The following is a 21,297-nucleotide window of genomic DNA, read 5'->3' on the forward strand; positions in this document are numbered from 1 at the left end:
ACACAAATTTAAGGATTTTGGCAAGTCTGAAACTTCTCACCCTGAATGAAACACCACAGACTCGGAAAAAGTCAGACCTCCAGGAGGGGTCAGAGTTCCAGGAACATGGATGGACCGAGACCTTGACCTTTCACTGACTGTAACTAGGCTCCATTAAAAGGTAAGATGAACACCTCCCCCTCCCTCCGCTAGGGACATCCGTAATAGGTCTATGCCCATGTACAAAGCATCCTGGGACCTGGTATTGTAATGGATGAATCCTGGGAAGAGGGCAAGCTTGCTCTGCAAGGCTTATCCCTCCAAAAGTAGAGATAGAATTGAAAAAGACAAAATACAGGGGCATTACACTGATAAAAATAATATCTCCTTAAAAGTGTAAGTGGACTCTCACTTGAACACACTGGTGTTAGTGCATGTAATATAAATCCTGGCAGCCGATCACATATTCTCACATCCTCCTCATTCCAGGATGACCGGTGGATGAATGTACGCTGATTACAACTGATATTGTTTCCGTGAAGATTCCATGCCTGATGAAGGTCCAAGTTCTGGACCGAAGCCCATCGCTTTTGACAATAAACTGGAACCTAATGTAATAAATTGTATCGGGTCAAGCAAGTTCCTTGAGTGCCAAATCCTCATGGAAACAATATAAGTTGTAAACAGATGGCATTGTCACTTCACTTTGACCTGCTGTCATGGCATGAAAATCCATGGAAGTAACAATGTCATACACAACGAACAACACTCAACTGGGACACCATTAATTAGAAATCAAACCTGATGGTGAATATATAGGCTAACTCCCAAAATTAATTTGAGAAAATGTGCTCATTTCTACTGAGAGGTGCACCAAGAGGCAATGGACCCCTAGCAGACAAAAGCCCCAGGTTCTTTGTATCACAATATTCCTCATAATCTAGAGTATAATACTGTTCCTGTAGGTCTATTAGAAATAATAAAGATTAAATCTCCCACAGAACAATCTGAAACTCGGTAGGGTTTCAGTTCCTAGAAAATTTGGGTCTGTGAAACAGGAAACCCCCATGCTGAAAGTGAAAAAGCTTAAGGCTTTTGCCAGGGGACAAGGTTACATTATAAACCAGTAATAGATTCCAAAGGGAAGTGTAAGCAATAGATGTATTTTATTGAGCACAAGATAGCAGAGCCAACAGATCGAAATCAAAAACAGGCCCGGTATGCCGGTACTGAAGCCATGCCCATGGAGTAAGCCTCATCTAATGCTTTCCATATCCTTGGCCACGACAAAGTCTCTTAAATGGGTTTTTATGACTGTCAGCAGTTTTGAGCAAAAGAAGAAAGGTAGAAGTACAAGCGCCCCCGTGGAATTTAGCAGAGCTCTGTTGACTCTCAAAGAATGCTCATTGGCACAGATCCACCAGGACTCAAACACTTGTGCCCTTGTGCCCGCTTCTGGCATTGTAAATCAGCCCCCAAACGAGTAGTTGGGTATTATGGAAAGAAACACTAACATGAAAACCGGAACATTAAAACAGGCTGCTGGTGGAGCATAAAAGGCCGATGTGAAAACAGTCTGCTGTAATTTCCAAAACAGAATCGTTGTGACCTCATCTACCCTCTGACTGCGCGGAAGAATTCAGCTCGGCTTCCAGGAGCTTTTATCAATCGGTATGTGTGTTGTTCACTGCTCCACCGACAAGAATAACACTGTCTAATAGGGGCAATGATCACCAAAAGTAATTACTGCAACATTCTATTTACTGACCCCCGTATCGGCGTCTGATCACTTTATACTTGATGCTATCTTCTATTGAATTCCAGCGCAGATGTAGCAGAGCTGGGATCGAATTAACTCCTTGTTGGATAATTGGAAAACTACTGCAGAGAAAAGGAATTATCATAATGAGACTATAAAGAGGTGATCTCGCGGTGACTGCACAGATTTTTACATGATCCCATTGGGACACTGTTGTGCAAATACATGGAGATAGTGCCATTTGCATATTGTATCATCATTATACTATGCAGGCTTTTAATTCAAGTATAATTTAAAGGAAATCTACCACTAGGGTGAAGGATTGTAAGCAGGGTCGGCCCCAGGTTTCAGCCTCAGTGGGCCATTTTGCAGTGAACTAATGTGGTGGCAATAAAAATTTTGTACTGTTCCCTAAAATATTCCCTAGTTTATTAAACCGAACAGCCAACTCATGATTATTTTAAATACAGCCACCCTCTGGATTAATTAGATACAGCCCCACTCACCCCCACAGATTCCTTATGTACAGCATTATGTGGACCCCCCAGGAGCCCTGGCCCCTGGCACTTGCTCGGGTAAGCCGAGTGCTGGTGCCGGTTCTGATTGTAAGCCAAGCACAATGACATAATAGTGTGCGCCCCTTTTTGTAGGAACTGCTCTACTTTTCGTCTCTCATGGCCTTGTTTTTACGAAAAAAGTCTTTAAAAATTATGTGAATGAGCCTGAGGGTCTTCGGACTCAATTAACAGCTATGGAGCCTGGAGCCCCTCAGGTTCATTTGCATAATTATAAAACCATTTTTGTGAAAACATAACCATAATGAGCAAAAAGAAGAGCATATCCTGCCACATAGGGTACACACCAGCATGTACGTGTGCTTGGCTTACAATACCTGATTAAGCTGGTAGATTTTCTCTAACATATATTTTACATCCATAAAGTTAATGTTAGATTACTGCAAAATTTGGCATATAGTGGTTTAAGGCAGATATGTAAATGATAAGAGATATCATCTGGCACAAGGACCTGCCAAAAAGGCTCTTAGGGGCTACTTCTGGAACGCTGGCTGCCAGATCCATAATCCATAACTATTCTGGGGATTGTGACCCTGAGGAAGGATCTGGAAAGTCCAACCCATTATGGCTTCCAGAATCCATATAACATGATCATTTTTTGATCCAAAGAGCAGGTTTCCATACAAGGACACATATTAACATGGGCCTGTTGTGTCTTTTCACCAAGTTCCTTCTGGACCACGGCGTAACTTGAAACCAATGGTCCCCAGTGCAAAGTCTGTTCCAGGCCCCCGACTATAATGTATGGTTTATAGTAATAGTCTTCTCATATGGGAAAGTGACACCTTATGGGCCCACTAAGCCTCTTGGCCCAGTTGCGACCGCACCCTCTGCATTCCCTAACGTTCCGACCTGCTTCTGGACTATGGATTGCGATGGGTTATAAGGCTCCTTGCTTGCTTACAATTCATTTATTGTGAATGAAATGTACTTGTGGGATACAAAAGTTAGGTCATACTCTACCTCTCTTCACAGTTGAATAGCGTAGACCACAATGCAGCACAGCTTTTCATGGCCTGCAAACAGCACAAACCTGGCATACGGCTTGATGGCTTAACAGCGCCGTGCATGAAGCAGCTTGTACAGTGAACTCTGTTTGGCAGCTGAGGTATAATGTATAAGCAGGATCCTGTCAGCAACCGTGAGATCTGGGAGCTGTCAGCTTGTTGCTAAAAACAGTTTGTACTTTTTTTTCCCCGGTAAAGAAGTAAGAAGAGCGGGAAACTAGTACTATAGGATTCTGAACGTTGCTTCTTTGCCCACCGGTCTCCTAGGTGGGTCCCTCTTGTACTTCCTTTTGAAGTACTGACCAGAAGCATCTGACTATATATAGGCTGTATATATTTCACATACGTCAATGACCTTACATGGTACCACATCTATCATTAAGGAAGGTTGTCCTGCTGCCAGGGAGTCTGTTATGTGCAAACTCAGTGCCAGCCACGAGGGTCTCTTATACTCTGTACCTCAGACTTGCATTCCCAAATTCATTATGGCTCCCAGAATTCATGTCAAATTGAGCCTACCGATAATCATTGCAATTTGAGCCACCACTTATAGGCACAAAGCCCCAGTCATACTATGTCAACCAGTGTTTCTGAAAATGTAAAGTAGTGCACATACAATGGGGCTTATTTACTAAGGGTCGTGCTGCTCACTTTCGTCAGACTGTTCGTCATTTTCAGGATTTGCGCAGCTTTGACAGGTATTTAACAGGGGTTTGAGCTGGAATTGTGACGCATGCGGAAATCGCGGGGGGCGGGGGATGGTTTGCTGTTAAACGATCCAACCAATTTAGATGGAGCGCAGGATTTAAGATTCAAATTGGGTCGCAGGACAATGCACTTACAAACGCCAGGAAGAAGAAGGTGCACTTCGGCAGACCTGAGCGGGGAAACGACACATGCAAGATATCGGGCGCACAATCTTCATGAATCGCGGCAGAGTGCTTGATCGTCAGACAAGGAATGGGTAAGTAAATATGCCCCAATGGTCTGGTCAATAATAGTGTAAGGGGTTTGTTAAAAGATGGTGGCCTTGGCTCATACTTCAATGCTTGCCGAACCCAAAACTGAATGAAAACCAAACTATTGACTCAGTGTTCCATGATCTTGGGCCAAGCCCACTATGGTTAGTATTCTCATGTACTAATATGACATATTAGGACATACTCAGTTTATAGGTCCACTTATGTCAAACTGGCATATAGGCCTCATATATCCAATGTTGCCCATGAATTACATGGTACCGCATGAATAATTCAACAACTGTTTTCTCCTATATGTTAAAACATGGAAATCCACAAACGTTACTAGGATCATAGGGCGATTCAATAGGCCATCTCTGCTGTTGCTCCTCAAGTACTACTTTTTTTTACTTCTCCCATTCAAGTTTTTAACAGCAAGTACTGTACATGTAAATTAGCTTTCCCCTATAAGGGAGGAAACTATCTCCAATTGGGCAAAACCAATGGTAAACCAGCCCCGATGCAGCTTTTTATGAATCAGTAACTGGTTTAGATAATACAAGTTAGTATTCTTCACTTTGAAGGAGAGCTAATTTGCATCCAATTTTTCCCATGATGCACTGGTAAATCTCCATACACAAAGAGTCCTCATATCCCAAAAGGTAACTTATTCAGTCAACCAGTATCCTGTTCTGTACTAATGAGTGGCAAGAACTTAGAGAATGTTCATATTTAGCTGGATAATATGGGATATCTTCTTATATTCTGGAGGAGAGCTATTCTGCATACTTTTTCCCACGCAGCATTGCATGCAGGTAAGCCTCCATATACAAGCATGCTCTCCTCAATAAGAACCATTACCAATTTTCAGACTAATTATGAAGAATCAAAAGAATCTATTCCGTTCTGTATTCACGTTTTGTATCCTGTTCTGTACTGATGAGCATCAAATATCCCGAATCAGATGGGTTTTGGATCGACCAATATGAGCTAATTTGCATACCATGGAGCATTGCCTGCAAAACTAGCATTCTACCTTTAATATCCTCTCCTAGACAAACCTTAAGTGTTCCCGTAATGGCTGAATCAATTTGTGTGGCCACTGAGGCAATCATCCACATGATCATTTGATAAATGGCACTTTTCCTAATTAGACATGGGAAACACTAAGCCAACCCAATTACAGCGACCAATGAGCATATGGACCACGTTAAACGACTGAATGAATGGATAGGAAACATCTCCATCAACGTTACGTGACAAATCTTCATTGTCTTCACCTTAAGCAACTCATTTCCCAACATTAGCATATAAATCACTACAGGTCGGGGACACTTTCCATAGGACGGCGCTAAGTTTACTCCGGTTGCGTAATAATCAGTAGCAGTCGCATGTAAAAGCCATTTATCTCCGAGAAGTGGAAAAACAAATGACACGATCTCAATGTCCTAAACAAAAGTAGGAAAGTTCTCCGAGTTTACTCGCCGGTGTCCTCAGACAAACTCGCTGCAGTTACTCAGCTCAAAGCAATGCTTGGCACCGAACTTCAATGGTTAGCTGCCATGGTCCTTGGTTAATGTTATTAAGGCTGATAAAGAAATATGCTTTGTATGTCTTTATCATAATAATTAGCCGTGCCAGAAAACTAATAGGACTCGACAATGGAAAGACTTGTCTCATGAAATAATAATGAAATGCATTTACTTTCTTCTTTTTTTAAAATAAAATTCTTTTAGAAATATAAAAACTGTCTTCATCATTGTTTGACTGTAAGTAGAACTAGAAAGAGGATTCTTCATTATATTGTATGAAAAAGAGGTTGTAGATTATGGGGTCCCAGGAAAGATCAGGTCCTCAAAGTGAGGGGCACCATCCCATTTATTTCAGGTTGGTAAGGACAAGCTTAGACTGACCCATTAGAGAACCAAAGAATATCATGGTGGGTCTGGACTTAAATACAATATCAAGCTCCAGAGGTTATAGATTATGGGGCCCCAGGGGAGATCAGGCCCTCAAAGTGAGGTGGCACCATCCCATTTGTTTCTGGTTGGTAAGGATAGGGTTAGACTGACCCATTAGAGAACTAAAGAATATCATGGTGGGCCTGGACTATCACACAATATCAAGATTCAGAGGTTATAGATTATGGCGTCCCAGAGGAGATCAGGTCCTTAAAGTGAGGTGGCACCATTCCATTTGTTTCTAATTGGTAAGGACTGGTTTAGACTGACCCACCAGAGAACCAAAGAATCTCATGGTGGGTCTGGGCTATGACACAAAATCGAGCTCCAGAAGTCAAATGTAAGACAACTCACTTTGGAGGTCAATAGGGTCTATTTTCTAGTGTTTGTTGAAGGGTAGGCCCTCAGTAAAATATTACTTGGTGGGTCCAACGAGCCACAATCTGACACTAGATTAGGAACTTTGAAGAACTTCTGAGGAATCAGCAAGGAAGGAGAAAGAGAAGAACTGATGGACAACTAGGAGGAGATCTTCATGGAGGGAATTAAAGATTGTTTAAAAAGTAATATAAAGGGGGAGGGTGTTATTAAAACAATAAACATCTTATATTCACCTCCCTCTGGCCTCCTGTTCGCTTGTGGTGCTGTATGTCACTGCAACGACCCTGCTACAGCATGAAACTAGTGCTGTAGCAGAGCCACTTCAGTGGTCGGTACAGGAGCGCAGGAGCAGTGGAGGAGTATAAGATGCCTATTGTTTTCATACCACCCCACATCCCTTTACAGCCATTTATAGCTTTTTTCAAATCCCAAGATGATCCCTTTAAGTACATTTCATGCCCCTTGGCTAAAACAGCCATCATCACTCATCATACACATTAATTAAACACAAAAGAGGGAAAGTCTCATCCTGTAAAGTTATGGCATATCCCTAGGGAATCCAACTGTACATTTGTGAATGTTGCTAGTAGACCGAAAAAAAACCTATTTATATTCCAGGATTGCAGCTTTTCCAAGTGCTCTACGGGCGTGTCCTCACACTGCTGCGCTCTTAGCTTTCATGATTGGACTTCTCCACATGCCCTTTGCCCTGAATACAAGCTGTAGCAGCAGTCTGGTTAAATGCTATAGCGGGCACTCAAAACAGAGGGAGGGGCTGTGAATCAGCTCACTGTAGAGAACTAAGAGCACTGCAGTGTGAGGACACGCCCCAAAGTGCAATTAAAGAAGCCTCAATCCTGGTCTGAAAAATCAATTTTTCATAGTCCTGCCGCTTTGAACAACATTCACAAAAGTATGATAGCACATCTTTCCTACCCAACACTGTCCACAGTTTTGCGTGGTCGTAAGTCCTGACAGATTCTCTTTAAATCTGAAACATTTGGTTTCTTCCCTCCTGTGCCGTGCTCTCAATCCCCTCTAAGCTCCCATCTAAATATCTGAATTCTGCAGCTGTCTGCCTCTCCCCCGCCCTTCCATTTCAAGGCAATAACCTGCGTGTCCCTTATAAATTCATGAGCTGCCTGTCTCCCTATCGGCGGCAGGTTTCCTTATTTTATGTGGTGCCGCGCTTCTGCCTGGCGCACACGCAGCGCTGTATTTCAGCCCAGCTGCACTTTCCGTATTAATCCAGGGGTTTACTACGCTGAGGTTATAACATGATTTTCTGAGAACGGTTAATCTTTGGCTGAGTGCATAAGTATATGTAAAAGTTTGTACCATTATCTCTATCCCATCCTATTACAGTGCGTGTCTATCGCGTTCCTATAGACCCATCTGTTAGGGATTAGAGTAAAACTTTGCTGCTCTTGAAATATAAGGGAATTGCAAAAAACTGAATCCTCAATATTAGGCCTATGATCAGATACCCATACTTGATTGGGTACGTAGTATAAGACCCCTAACGATAACGAGAATGGTCCCCTGTGGGAAAGGAATGGTACTGCCCATGTGCGACCACCATTCATTACCTTTAACGTACATTAATTTCTTCTAAATCATTTTTTAAAATATTTTTTATTTTCACCCTTTCTCTTCTATTCGGTGAAGCTAATTAAAGGATAAAGGGGAAAATCACTTTACCTTATGTTTTTTGTAATGTGTATATAAATGAGGGGGGCAGGATATTAGATAATTTACCAATATACATCTATTAATAGTTCTTCTCCGCGTTCTTGATATGTAAAGTGAAGCCCCCTGTCTTTTACCTCATCACCTGGACGTTCCTGACCATAAAATGGCAGCAGATGGAGGGTCATGTGATCTTATCTGTCCAAGAACAATCGTCCTGCAAGGACCTTATGATAGTATTCATGAATGTAAGATCAAGGTCCTGGCAGGGTGATTGCTCATGGACAGTGACCCTTCATCTACGGCTATTTTATGGACAGGAATCTCTGCCTGATGAGGTAAAAGACAGAAGACTTTACATATCAAGTAAGCAGAACTATTAATAGATGTATATTGGTAAATTACCTGATATCCTGCCCCCCCCCCCAAACTTACACACACAAAAAAACATGATGTAAAATGGCCAACCCCTTTAATAGATGCTGTTCCAATATTTATGACGTAGATTTTTCTAGTCAGCACCGTCCCTGAGCAGTCAGTTCTGTTTGTTTTGGCACTTAATATCCTAGTTAGGTCCCCTACTGTCAAGTGGGTGGTCTTTGGTTAGAAAATGAACCACACAAGCACCCACCTTACAATATTGAGCCAAATTAGCATATTAGGTGCCAAAGTTTATGGCACTTCTTGCAAAGGAGATGCGGGGGCTACAGGAAAAGTTTCAACCGTGCCAAAATCAGTGAAGCAAAACCTATTTCATGCTACACAAAGTTGGATTTGGTGAAATTGTTTGAAGCTGCCCTTAAATAGTGCACACAGTAATAATACTAGAAATTAACAATGTACTGTAGAAATTTTAGCGGCTCAATGGAAACCAAAAGCAAGACAAAAGCAAGTCCTTTAGGGAATTGACATATGGGGAACGGAAAGATATAGAAAGGCAGAAGGGATGGCGGTCATGCTTGCGAAAACACAGCTGTGTTGACTAAATCAGTTTATACTTGGAGGATAAGCAGGACCATCCGAATACGACACACGGAGAGGAAGATCAGAGCAAGACGCCGCTTGGACCAAGTTCAAAATATAAATGGATTTATACTTGAATAATCCATAGACTCAGATAAGTATTCATGTTATCTTTACTGAGCAAACACCGAGCTACACATCATTTATCCTTTCCAAGCTCAGAACATTCTAAACATGATAAAATGCTTAGATGTATTTAGACAAAATATACAATCTATGAACATTGTATAATAATAGTTAAAAAAAAAGATGACACCAGATATGGTGAAGAACTATCTAGGGCTACACTCGCATGATGGACAATCTGCCAAAGGTTGGGCTTTCTAACTTTGCCTTAGTCTGACATGTAGTACATTTCTAGTGGAATCTTCTCGGAATATAGACCCAATGGCGTCCCGTTGATTTCATTGGAGGGGAAATTCTACCATGTGACCAAGCGCTGATGAGGTGGTTAATTCCAATGTGTAAGAACTAATAGGACAATGCAATGGAGATTATTTCACATGTTCCTAATGAACCTCAAGACAAGTGACTAAACATTGTCAAGAATTCCTACATGCCAAAGCAGTCAACAAGGATCCTTATGCTGTAGAAGAGAACCCCATGTCTGGTTTATCCAAAATTTAATATATTTCAAAGTAGTCCCTTGGGTGGAGAATACAGCAGATCTTCAAGTAATCTCAGGAAAGACCAAGCTCCGTTCATCCTTGGTAAAATCTCCTTATAAGTAAAATGACCCATTAAGAGTCAATAGAAAGTTTAAACTTTGGGCATGAAAGTGTGAACTAGGATTTTTTTCTTATTATTTTCAAAGAAAAATGTCACACTACCAGCAAACTCATGGAGAATTGAACGGTGCCTTGTTATGCAGAGCAACCCAAGGAAAATGGGATTTGGTATTGGGTAGAGGGTGGTAGTTGGAATCAGGGCAAGCACCTGCACTGTGCATACACGGGCCAGAGCTGCTGGGGGTGCCAACATAAGGCTGTACATAAGAAAGCATGGAGGTGAGGGGGGCTGTGTCTTATGAATCCACGGGGGTTGGGGGTGGCTTTATATATAATACCCATGAGGGGGCTGTTTGGGATGATAAACTAGTGGATATTTTAGAGAACAGGAGACTGTTTTAGTTTCTGAATTTTTAATGCTGCCAAGTGAGTTCATTGCAAAAGGGGGCCCATGGAGGCTCTGTCGCCCAGTGGCCTACTGAAACCCGGAGCCTACCCTGGTTGGAAGCCTGTTTACCTGGTTGAGGTGATGATAAAGGAGTTGTATGGAGTTATCAGATATTGGTTCTGAATCCTTTGCTGATCTGGAGGTCTCATATGCATCAAGAAAAGTAATTTGGATAAACATATAGAAGAACAGGGACCAAGGAGCAATACAGTTTGGTGGCCAAAGAGGAGAAGTATATTATAAGTTTCTCACACTTTGTAGGTAAAAATGCCAACAAGTGTCAATGTCAAGTCATTTTTCCTCAGGCCAGGAAGTGCCCAGGACTATAAACTTAGGACCTAAAAAAACCCTAAGCCCTAAAAGACCCACAAACCAGTTTCATCGTACCATATGTTTATAATGTGCTGAGGACCAGAGTAGTGTCAGGAACATGGTGCCATGAATAAATAAAGCTAAACATTATTAACCAGTTAGATCCTTCTTGACATTCTCAGGAAACAAAAAGATAAAAATAGATGTAATCTCTTATATGATCTTTGTAAATACTTGTAAATATAACCAAGACATGTGCCCGCTTCCTCTTTGCTTAATAATTGGTAACAACTGTCCGGCACTGGAGGATTGCAATGTGAGAAGTCATGTAACAGACAACGCGGGCACCAGACGTATCACATTTCATCTCCGTAAAAATGGGATCTAAAATTGTTTCAGTGGTATGCCAGGCTTCTTCAGACTAATTTCAGTCAATCGCCCACAAACCTCTAAGGACAGATGATTAAAAGACTAGAAAAAATATTATTTTATGGTTGGTAGAAAGAAGTTTCCTGTGTAGCTAATTCTGGAAAATGGGTCCAGTGGTTTACAAAGATTAAATGCATTTTATAGGTCGGGAATGGTGCTATGTGTATGCCATCATCTCATTTTTTATCTTGTGGTTTGGAGTGGGTACAGACAAAAGATGGCACCTGGTCAGAACAACATCTGGGTCTCTTAGCGTCCAAAGGCTCAACATAAAGAACTTCTCTTATGTCCCTTTTATCAACCAGCTGAACCTCCAATGTGGTCTCCAATGGCATCATAGAGCGCATTCCCCTTAACAGCATCTAACAATCAACCGAAAGGAAGATAGTATGGGTGTGGATAGGAGCCCCCGTATCCAATGTGCCCGTGAGCAATCTGAAGGCTACTTGACTGCCAATAGCTCATCGTATGACACTCCACTAAGTTCAACAATTTACCAGGAAATGGTGGCAGCGGGTTGGGTCACCTACTCGACCAAATAGCAAAAGCTGTATCATAGCACCCTCCAATGACTTGCCAAAGTTCACCACCCTTACTCTCTCAAGGATTCCACTGGTACATATGTGTTTTCAGGTAAGTTGTTGCCCCTAATCTTTGAGATGCTATTCAAGAGCAAATCCTTTAGTATTTAATAGCCCATCATTGAGCAGCACCTTAATGTCACTCTTACTACTACACAAAGTCATTGCATGGGCCCATTGGTGTCCAACAGTTGACTATAAGACTTACCTTTAAAGGATAAAAAATAGACCATAAAGTAACTAGTTTTATGGTGGAAGTGGATCCCTTACCTACAGGACCCTTGCAAGAGCAATACGTGGGTTCTTTGGCCTACAGTGGCTCGTGATAGAGCTGTTCCCTTGTGATCCCTCATAGGAAATCTGCTTCTAAGGTGTTGGTAGGTTGTCTTTTCTCCTTGGTCTATTTGGGATTGTGCTATAAGGTTTTCTTGGCTTCAATGGCTCATCACAAAATATTTAGCTCAGTACAACCCAGTGCCCCTCCTCACTTATCAGGTCCTGATGCAGTTGCATAAGGTACACAAGTGATATGCCCATCTCCACTTTTAGATTTGGGTAAGTCAGGCACAAATTGTTCCCTCTCTGACTTCAAGATCTTTTTCACAGTTCTAAACTTCTGTCCATTTTCATACATTAGATCTCGCCCATGTTTCACACATTCATATCTCCTGTTACAGTGACAGCTAAAGTCCCTGACCCAGCACCATTAGCATTTACCATAGGAAGTACTTTTAATGAAACAGACTTCCATGGTAATAAATTGCCTGCTGACTTCATAACTGTCAGTGATTAAAATTATGGAATATACTTGACAGTTTGCGCACTTCGAGGCACTTACCATGGCCGTCATCCAAGAAATCAGTGATTGTCGCTGAGGTGCACTTTGACCAGGGTTTGGAGGCATCAATGCTTGTTAGGACGGATGACATAAGACGTTTATCTTCCAGGGAGCCAAAGTTCTCCTCGCAGAATTTTGAATCATCATGGGAAAGCCCAAGGAGATGTCCTGCAAATTGAGAAAACATATGGATGGAATGAATTACAGAGCAAGACATGAAGGTTGTGGTTAAGCCTTCATGAGCAGACACCTACAGATATTTTCCATGCAGAGATTGAGGTCAGAAGATCTGTCATACCAATGTATATAAATATGAGGGAGTCTTCATGTATACTGTAATGTTCCCCAAGGATTATATGTACTGTATGACCATTGATATGGAAATTTCCTATTTTGAATGTATTTGGTAGACTATAAATTGTGGCCACCACTATATTTGGAGGATTAACAAAGATTTGTCAATCAGTTGATGAAAGGCGCCCAACAAGGAACTTACTCTTGTAAAGTTACAAATGTTGCAGTCGCACAAGGGTTATAATTCCTTAAGGGGCCTACATTTTTTTTTACCTGTAACGTACAACATTTAAAAGATTGCCCCTTCTGATGAGTAGCACACCAGATTCCATATATTTGCACCATTTATTATATCTTATTGGATTTTCTTGTTCTCAAAACACAAAGCATGTAATATTATGGCCCAAAATCAAGGACGTTTTTGCCTCTGGTTCACTCAATATTCAAAATTTATCAGCATGGCTGCGAACTAAAACTTATATTTTTATTAGATATACCTTAAAATATACAAAGGTCACAGGTTGTGAATTCTAAAAACAACAACAAAAATCCGTACTATAGACGCCGACCTAGGCGACTATACTGATCACCACAACCCCCAACGGTTGTGGATCAAACAATGGGGATACCACGTACCTGCAAATCACGGTGCCATGCACCATACCATCCAAAAAATACCTTGCAAAGAGGAAATAAAAGATGGTTCTTACCACAACTGGTAATGGTCTGTAGTTGTGTCCAGTGGTCAGCTGTGCTGTTTCCAAAGTACGTGTATTGACGGGAGCATTAAGATGGTAAAGGACATACCTGTATATGTTAGATCCAAAAACGTCACGAACTGTAACAAGGCTACAACTGTCCCTGTCCCCAGGTGTGATTAGCTCCCGCCCTGACAAGGGCAGTCCCAATAACTTGCCCTAGTTTAGAAAAAAAAAAAAAAAAAAAAAAACACCCTGCATTCCCCTTCCCTGACGCGTTTCTTCCTGCTGTAGGTTCTTCAGAGGGATTGCGGTGGAATCAATAAAACATGGGGTCTCCAATGTAGAGGAGCATCCCTTGGGGTGTAGTAAATAGTCTGATAAACCCAAGTGTAGGGTCATCTACTGGGTCCCTGGTGTGGAGCCCCAGGCGTTGATCCCTATCTGATGGTGTAGGGATAACTGTCCCCATCAACTGACGGATAATATATACTCTCCTTAGTACATCCCCCTGTGGATCACTCACCAATCGGGGATCCTATCACACACATGTCCGTCTGTGGTTGTGGTAAGAACCATCTTTTATTTCCTCTTTGCAAGGTATTTTTTGGATGGTATGGTGCATGGCACCGTGATTTGCAGATTTTCTTGTTCTCTACACTATATGGAATATTATTTTTACTGCTAAGGATACTGTGGGGCCCATCTACTAAGCGCATTTTTGTCGAGTTTTCCGTCGATTTCCATTTTGTGCCGCATTTAATAGGGGATTTTGGCACACGTGATCGGATTTTGGCACATCGGCACTTGCTTGCACGCGACACGAATTGGGGGGCGGGCAGTCGGACAACCCGACGGATTCAGACTACGAGCGGGATTTAACATTTCAAATTGTGTCGCAAGACACGCACTTACAAGCACCGGGAAGAAGAAGGTGAACTCCGGTGGACCTTGGCGGGAAGCGACGGATGAAGGAACTCGGGCGCACAAGCTACGTGAATTGCGCCAGACTTCATCTTCGTCGGACCGTCCGAATCGGGGATCGCGATGGTCACTATACAACATGACCATCTTTTGTTAAGGGAGCCACTGTTATCAAAATGATAGCTGATTGTTGGAACAAGTCCTAAGAGTAAGCATCAGAGAGTGGTAGAGTAGAGCAAGAAGTCTTTAGGTAATGGCCCTGAAGAAGCTATGGAGCCAAAGGTTTCAGATCAAGAGAAGATGCTGGGAAGGTCACCAGCTGCTGAGAGTGAAGAAAAGACTTGAGAATTAAAATGGATACCGATTAGATGTTTCGTGGTATGTAAACACATATTATAGAGCCTAAAGTTGTAGAACAAACATCTTTCAATGGGAACCACAAGTGCAATGACAGTGCCCATACATCAAAGGGAAATAGACCCGATGGCTCTGGTTTGGTAGATGTCCAACCCAACTGCCAATGAGCTATTGGTGGACCATGAGGATAGGCCCTCAAATATTATTCATGTTCAAGCCCTTTAAGATTATGACTATTAAAAAAGTGATGTATCGTGATCCAGGATGAACACCCAACATCACAACACCTGGTGCATCTTATTTGCCACAACATATCATGTAAATCTATTATAAAACATAATGTCAGCAATTATTCTAATGACACAAGTATCATAATGAACAAGGGGGGTTCATTAATCTATCTTTCCATCTCTGGCCAGTAACTCTCTTAGAAGTTTTTGTTTTTGAAAGAGTCTCTGTAGTTACATAACACGGTGTCCATAAACTCTTATAGCGTGCTCAATTTTAACTATTAAACTAACAGAAAAGTAGCATAAAAAAGTAAACAGGCCTCAAAGTGTCGACATATTGCAGGTGTGCTACTTAGTATTTAATTAAACAACCGACTCCAAGCACTAATTGCCCGCAGCTTATTCCCCCGGTAAAAGTTACGTAATTGCTTCTTGTCACCTTAGATTTTTTCCATAGTGCCGAATGCCAACATTAACATGGCTTTACTAGAAAATTCACGGGCGAGTATCAAGTGGAGTGTAGATTGCATTTCACAGACTTAAGAATTTAAGAAGCTTAAATTAAGAAACACACATGCTGTTCCCTCCTGTGCGTCTCAAAGTGTTAGATGTCTCAGAACAGTTGAGCCCAAAAACATCAGCTCCGGTTTCTAATCTTGGTTCTTCCAAAGCTGTTTTGGGGCAGTTTTTGTGAAAAAAAGGTAGTAAAAAGTTATACAAAAAAATGAATTTTACCATTCTTGGCATAGAGGACATGTGATAAAGAAGTGTACTCAAGTCTTGTTGCAGGAGGATGCCCAAAAACTGCTCTAACAGGGTTACTTCTGCATCCTCAACCAAGTTACGTTTGGGAGACCCTTAATTTATGGTTGAAGTCTGAAGGAAGAGTGAGAAGTCTATTGTTCCATGCTCTGTTATATTTGGATAAACTGTTTAACGTTCTAAAGATGTGTGAGGCCCTTCTGATCCTTGAGGTCCCAAACAATGTATTCGGTTGACTACGAAATTAGTATGTCTATACAAGTCACATGACAGGTTCTCTCTCATTTTGTATGACAGCCCATTTTACTCGAGACTCCATCTCTAGGATGCCAACCCAGCACAAAAATGGTGGTTCCATGACCCTCGTTCCTCCCATAACCGAAGTAAGGAGGAGTGTATTGAGCTGTTAAGTACCAGTCAATCATAGACATTGGGACTTCCTGGATGCAGTATTTGGCTATTTTGGCAGTCATGGCACCTCAAGCGTACAGATATGTTCCCCTTGTTTTTGTGTAGATGCATCTCCAATGACCAGGACATGTTCACTGTACTGTGCATTGTGATGCTCATGAGACAATACCTACGAGTTAAGAAGTGAAGCTGCAAAACCAGACATAGTCCAGAAACGGGAATTGCCGTGTTTATGGAAGAAGGTGGACATGTTATTTCTAATACCGTCCCATGAGCAACTTTGTAAATAAAAATGCCCATAAAAAATCATAGATACCTCATTCATAAAAACTTTCACATGAGCTATGAAATATGTAGTATGTGCACATGAAATGTAGAGCACTCAAATTCTAATGTCATTTCAATGTCACTGGATTTGTCTCAATGAATTAATCTGTCTTCCAAATTACTTTAATAAGGTTTTATCATATTTATGTAACTTCGGTCAAACCCATTGCCTCACAGTGACAACATTTATGGGTAAGTGGCCATGAAGTCATCTCTCGAATGTGAGTGTGGCTGTGTGTGAGGTAAAGAAAAATGATGATGTCCCAGGGGAAAAGTAGGAAAACCGCGAGAATTAACTGGTAATAGTCAACTTCCTTGAGTCAAGGTCAAGAATCAAAATGTCAACTGAAAGAAAATCCATTTGTCTTCTCGGCCTAGATACACCGTACCCATCGGCCATCTAATGACTCCTTTATTCTTTTGTCTGTGACCTATGAATATATTGTACATATCTTCTTGTCATCTTTATGATTTTTTTTTTAAAGCTTATCAGAGAATATGGGAACAAGATTTTTGGAACAGGATGTTGGTCCTTGGATTTATGCTGAGTACCATATTTCACTCCAGGAAGGATTTTGCCTTCTTCTTGGTTTGCACTGTAATTAATCTAGGTTGGACCCTTATGTATGTTTTGGGGTCACTGAGGGTGGTGCTGGTCTAATTTTGCTTGTGTTTTTATCCCTGTTACAAGTTATAACCCGGAAGATACAGGTGATTACCTGGAGTTACTTTCTCTTATTGTGAAATGATGTGAAACGTTGGGTTTGGGTGATTATCATCGACATCATTGGCCACGTCATTTCTCAACACTAGACAGGCACCATCCCTAACGAGTAAGGCCGGGGATGTGGGAATGCACATCGGGGCTGTATAATCACAAGTAGTAAGGAGTGAGACCACAGCCCTCCTCTAGGCCATGACTAGAGGTAAAGGTGCCAGGTATTGCCCCTTCTCCCTCTAAACTAACAGTTATCACATAACCTAAGGGCAGATGACAAATAACAATAAAATTCTGGGACACCCCTTTAAAGGTGTTTTTACAACCTGTAAAAATATATTTACCACAGAACTAGACACATTCCAGTAATGGTAAAAGTAACAGGTGTGTTAGGCTACATTCACATTTCCATAATTGAGGGGGTGCAGAGTGTGTGGTCGCAACTGTGCCTAAGAGGCTTAGGAGGTCCAAAGGAGTCACTTTTCCATATGAGAAGGACTTATACTATAAACCATATATTATACTCAGAGGTCTGGCACAGACTTTGCACTGAGGCCCATCAGCTGATAACGCCAATGATGCTGAGAGTATCCATAGACATATTCTGTGGGCATCGTTTTATCCTCCATCTGAATACTATATTTAGCGTAGTGTCCGAAACATAGGATGAAAAGTCACAGATAGCTACATATTGCCATCCTGCTGCTTCCTTCTCCGCTCAGCGGAGGCCATCAGAGGTAATGGTGGACGGATGCAATTTATTGCATCCCTGCCCCTGCCACTACTGAATATATGCTCTGCGAAGTCCCCAGTGATGTCACTGTCCATACAAGAAGAGTGACATCACTGGGGATAAGACCCTGAACATCAGCAGGGGCCAATCACTGGCTGTTGCTGATGTTCGCTCCTTCTCCCATTCTCCATCTTACCTATGGTTTTAAGAATAGGACAGGAACCCTACCGATGTATCTTTATAACCTAAAGCCAAAAATATGAATGTAGCCTTAATGTTTTTGGAAAAAGGCAAAGAAGTCACTGTGGTTGCAGTACCAGGTAGAACCTGTTGCCGGGTGTGGTGCTGTTTGTCATGCCCTTATGAGAGGACGGTGTGGTTCAATCAGATCCGTTACCTGATCACATAATGATTCCTAGTTTCACAGTTTTTACATAACCATATGGCAAATCTTGTAATAAGGATTGCACCGGTAAGCTCTGATCTCCTCTCCGACCGGTATGTTATCATCCTACCCAGCAGCTTTCAAAATAAAAGTCATGTTTAATTTAGCCTTTCATTGGGAAGAACTTTTACATAGATCAGCAGAAGCGGTAAGAAAAAAAAAACCCTGAAACCACAGCAAACGGTGTGTGGAGATAGTGTTGTGTCTGAAGCACTTCCTAATATCTTGGCTGAACATTCTGCTTTGATTTCAGATTGTCTAACTTGTGCCTTTGACTCATTTTACCAGCCGCAGTCACAAACCCCAAACGCGAAAAGTAGAACAACATCACTTGAAAGGAGAAAGAAAAGGAGCGAGCCGGTCGTGGTGGGAAGCGCAACGTTAAATGAAACAACATATTATGAAAGGAAAGAGAAAAGATCTTGTGGCTCAGATAGGAAACTCACTTATAAAATTACATGGACGCGCACTCCCAGCCAAGTGCAAGCAGTTTAGTAAGAAATATAGTGTTACTGGACGGGATCTGAGGGAAAATACAACCTGGTGCTCAGGATTTGAGGCGAAGAGTTTGCCAGATCACATTGGGGGATTTCTTGAGCAATTTGAGTCAATAAACCTTGTGTCATATTTAAAGAGGACCTATCACCCATAATTTCGGCACGAGGAGAACATTGTGCCACGCCGCAGTGTTAGAAGAATAGCGGCGGGGCACAATGTAATTGTCGGACCGCTCACAAGGCGGTCCGATGTATTGAAGAGGGGGCGGTCCGTGGCGCTGCCTCTTCCCCGCCCCGCTCGCTCCATAGGGTGGCGGTGACTGCAACGCATCATGCGGAAGTCACTGCCCCTAACCACGCCACAACCCCGCCCCCTCATGAATAAGTCGGACCGCTCGCAAAGCATTGTACCCAGCCGCAGTGTTAGATATAGCATTACCGGAGGTTTCCGGTAACGCTATCTTTCTAACACTGCAGCGTTTGTTTAAGCACTAGGAGCTGCTTACTTTAGTAAGCAGCTCCTAGTGCCGAAATTATGGGTGACAGGTCCTCTTTAAGCCCCCGGAGATACGTTTTAGACACTTTAACAACTTATACTTAAAAAGGATGGTTTAATGGAGAGGTGGACAAATGTTAAAGGGGTTGTCCGAGAGTTCTGGAAAAAAAACTAAAGGTGGCCGGGAGAGGGCTGCTTAAAAAAATAAAGTCCTGCTTACCTTCTGGTGCCCTCCGGTATCCAGCGCTGCTGTCACTCCGGTCCGGGCACCATGTAAACAAACATGGCCGCCGGAGCAGCGCCGGGCACGCCTACCCGTCCCTATTCACTGCATTGTGTATGGGGGCCGGAAGGTTGTCGGGTCCTGTGCTGCTCCGGCGGCCATGTTTGTTTACATGGCGCCTGGACTGGAGTGACAGCAGCGCTGGATACCGGAGGGCACCAGAAGGTAAGTAAGTAGGACTTTATTTTTTTGAGCAGCCCCCTCCCGGCCACCTATAGTTTTTTTTCAGAACTCGGACAACCCCTTTAAAGAAAATCTACCACTAAGATGAAGGAATGTACACCAAGCACACTGACATACTGGGGTGTGCCCCCTCTGGCAGGATCTGCTCTTCTTTAAGATTCTCATGTCCTTGGTTTTAAGAATATAAGGCTTTAAAAATTATGCAAATAACATTGACACCTATGGAGCCCAGAGCCCCTCATGCTCATTTGCATATTTTAAAGCCTTTCTTTTTAAACCCGGGCATATGAAACTAAAAGAAGTGCAGATTCTGCCAGAGGGGGCCAACACCAGTATGTCAGTGTGCTTGGTTTATAATCCTTAGTCCTGGTGGTAGATGTACTTTAATAGTTAATAGAGCAGCAGGATCCCAGCTTAACCAACATTTTCATCAAGAATTGAGAACTAAACCTCTGTTCTCATGATTGGAGGGGCACCATTATCTAGTTATCTCCCTCCAATGAGCTGTTAGTGGGGGACAAGATCTCACATTAAGATCTCAATACATTAGAAGGGACATTCTAAATCATTTTGTACCACAGAACACCTTTTTCCGGAAGCACCAATTTTGGATGCCATCCGCCCGTCTTCTAAACTATTTCCTAAATTTCCATTGCATGTGATATATGTTGTGTTTAAAGGCATTCACCAAATGGAAAGCCTTTAAATAAGTATCATTTGTAGATCAGCTGATCATTGGAGTGGAAACCCTCAATGATCGGCCATAACAAGAAATAGCAGCACATTTCTCCTACAGTGGCCACTGCTGGAGACATTTGGTATTACATGCTAACTATTCAGTGAATGGAATAATGAATCCTGTTGAGTCCTCCACAGTAATAAGCCCTATTCACAGGGGCGTTCTGCTTTTGGGAAGATTAAATCTATTTCAATAGAGTGATCCCTATGATGATGCAATATATAGGGATACAGTGCCATTAATATCTCTAAGGGCTGGGTGGATAAGCATGGATTGTATTTCCACTCTAGTTGTGTAGGAGTCTGACTATTACATCGAGTAGAAGTCTACATTTCATGCACTGGTAGCTGCTGGTATCATAAACAGGACATAATGAAGGGTTAGTGTAAGTGTTTGCTATGGGCACCAGCTACTCCCATGTGAATGTAGCTGACTCAGCTCCTACATATACAGTCTACAACCCCCATCCTCCATACACAAGGATGACAGGCAGAATAATTCTGCACAGATCCGCTCCTGCTCTGTGTATAT

At 42.2% G+C, this 21,297-nt stretch overlaps 1 protein-coding gene across 1 annotated transcript in view; it reads right to left on the minus strand.

Moving 5' to 3' along the window:
* Positions 1-21,297, minus strand: part of ADAMTS5 (ADAM metallopeptidase with thrombospondin type 1 motif 5) — a 76,467-nt gene that overhangs the window by 26,260 nt on the left and 28,910 nt on the right. Inside the window, exon 3 of the mRNA XM_072138599.1 lies at positions 12,670-12,837. Within this exon, the coding sequence (XP_071994700.1) occupies positions 12,670-12,837 (168 nt within the window). The remainder of the gene's footprint in view (positions 1-12,669; positions 12,838-21,297) is intronic.

Source organism: Engystomops pustulosus, chromosome 2, assembly GCF_040894005.1.
Source record: "Engystomops pustulosus chromosome 2, aEngPut4.maternal, whole genome shotgun sequence".
Lineage (NCBI taxonomy): Eukaryota > Metazoa > Chordata > Amphibia > Anura > Leptodactylidae > Engystomops > Engystomops pustulosus.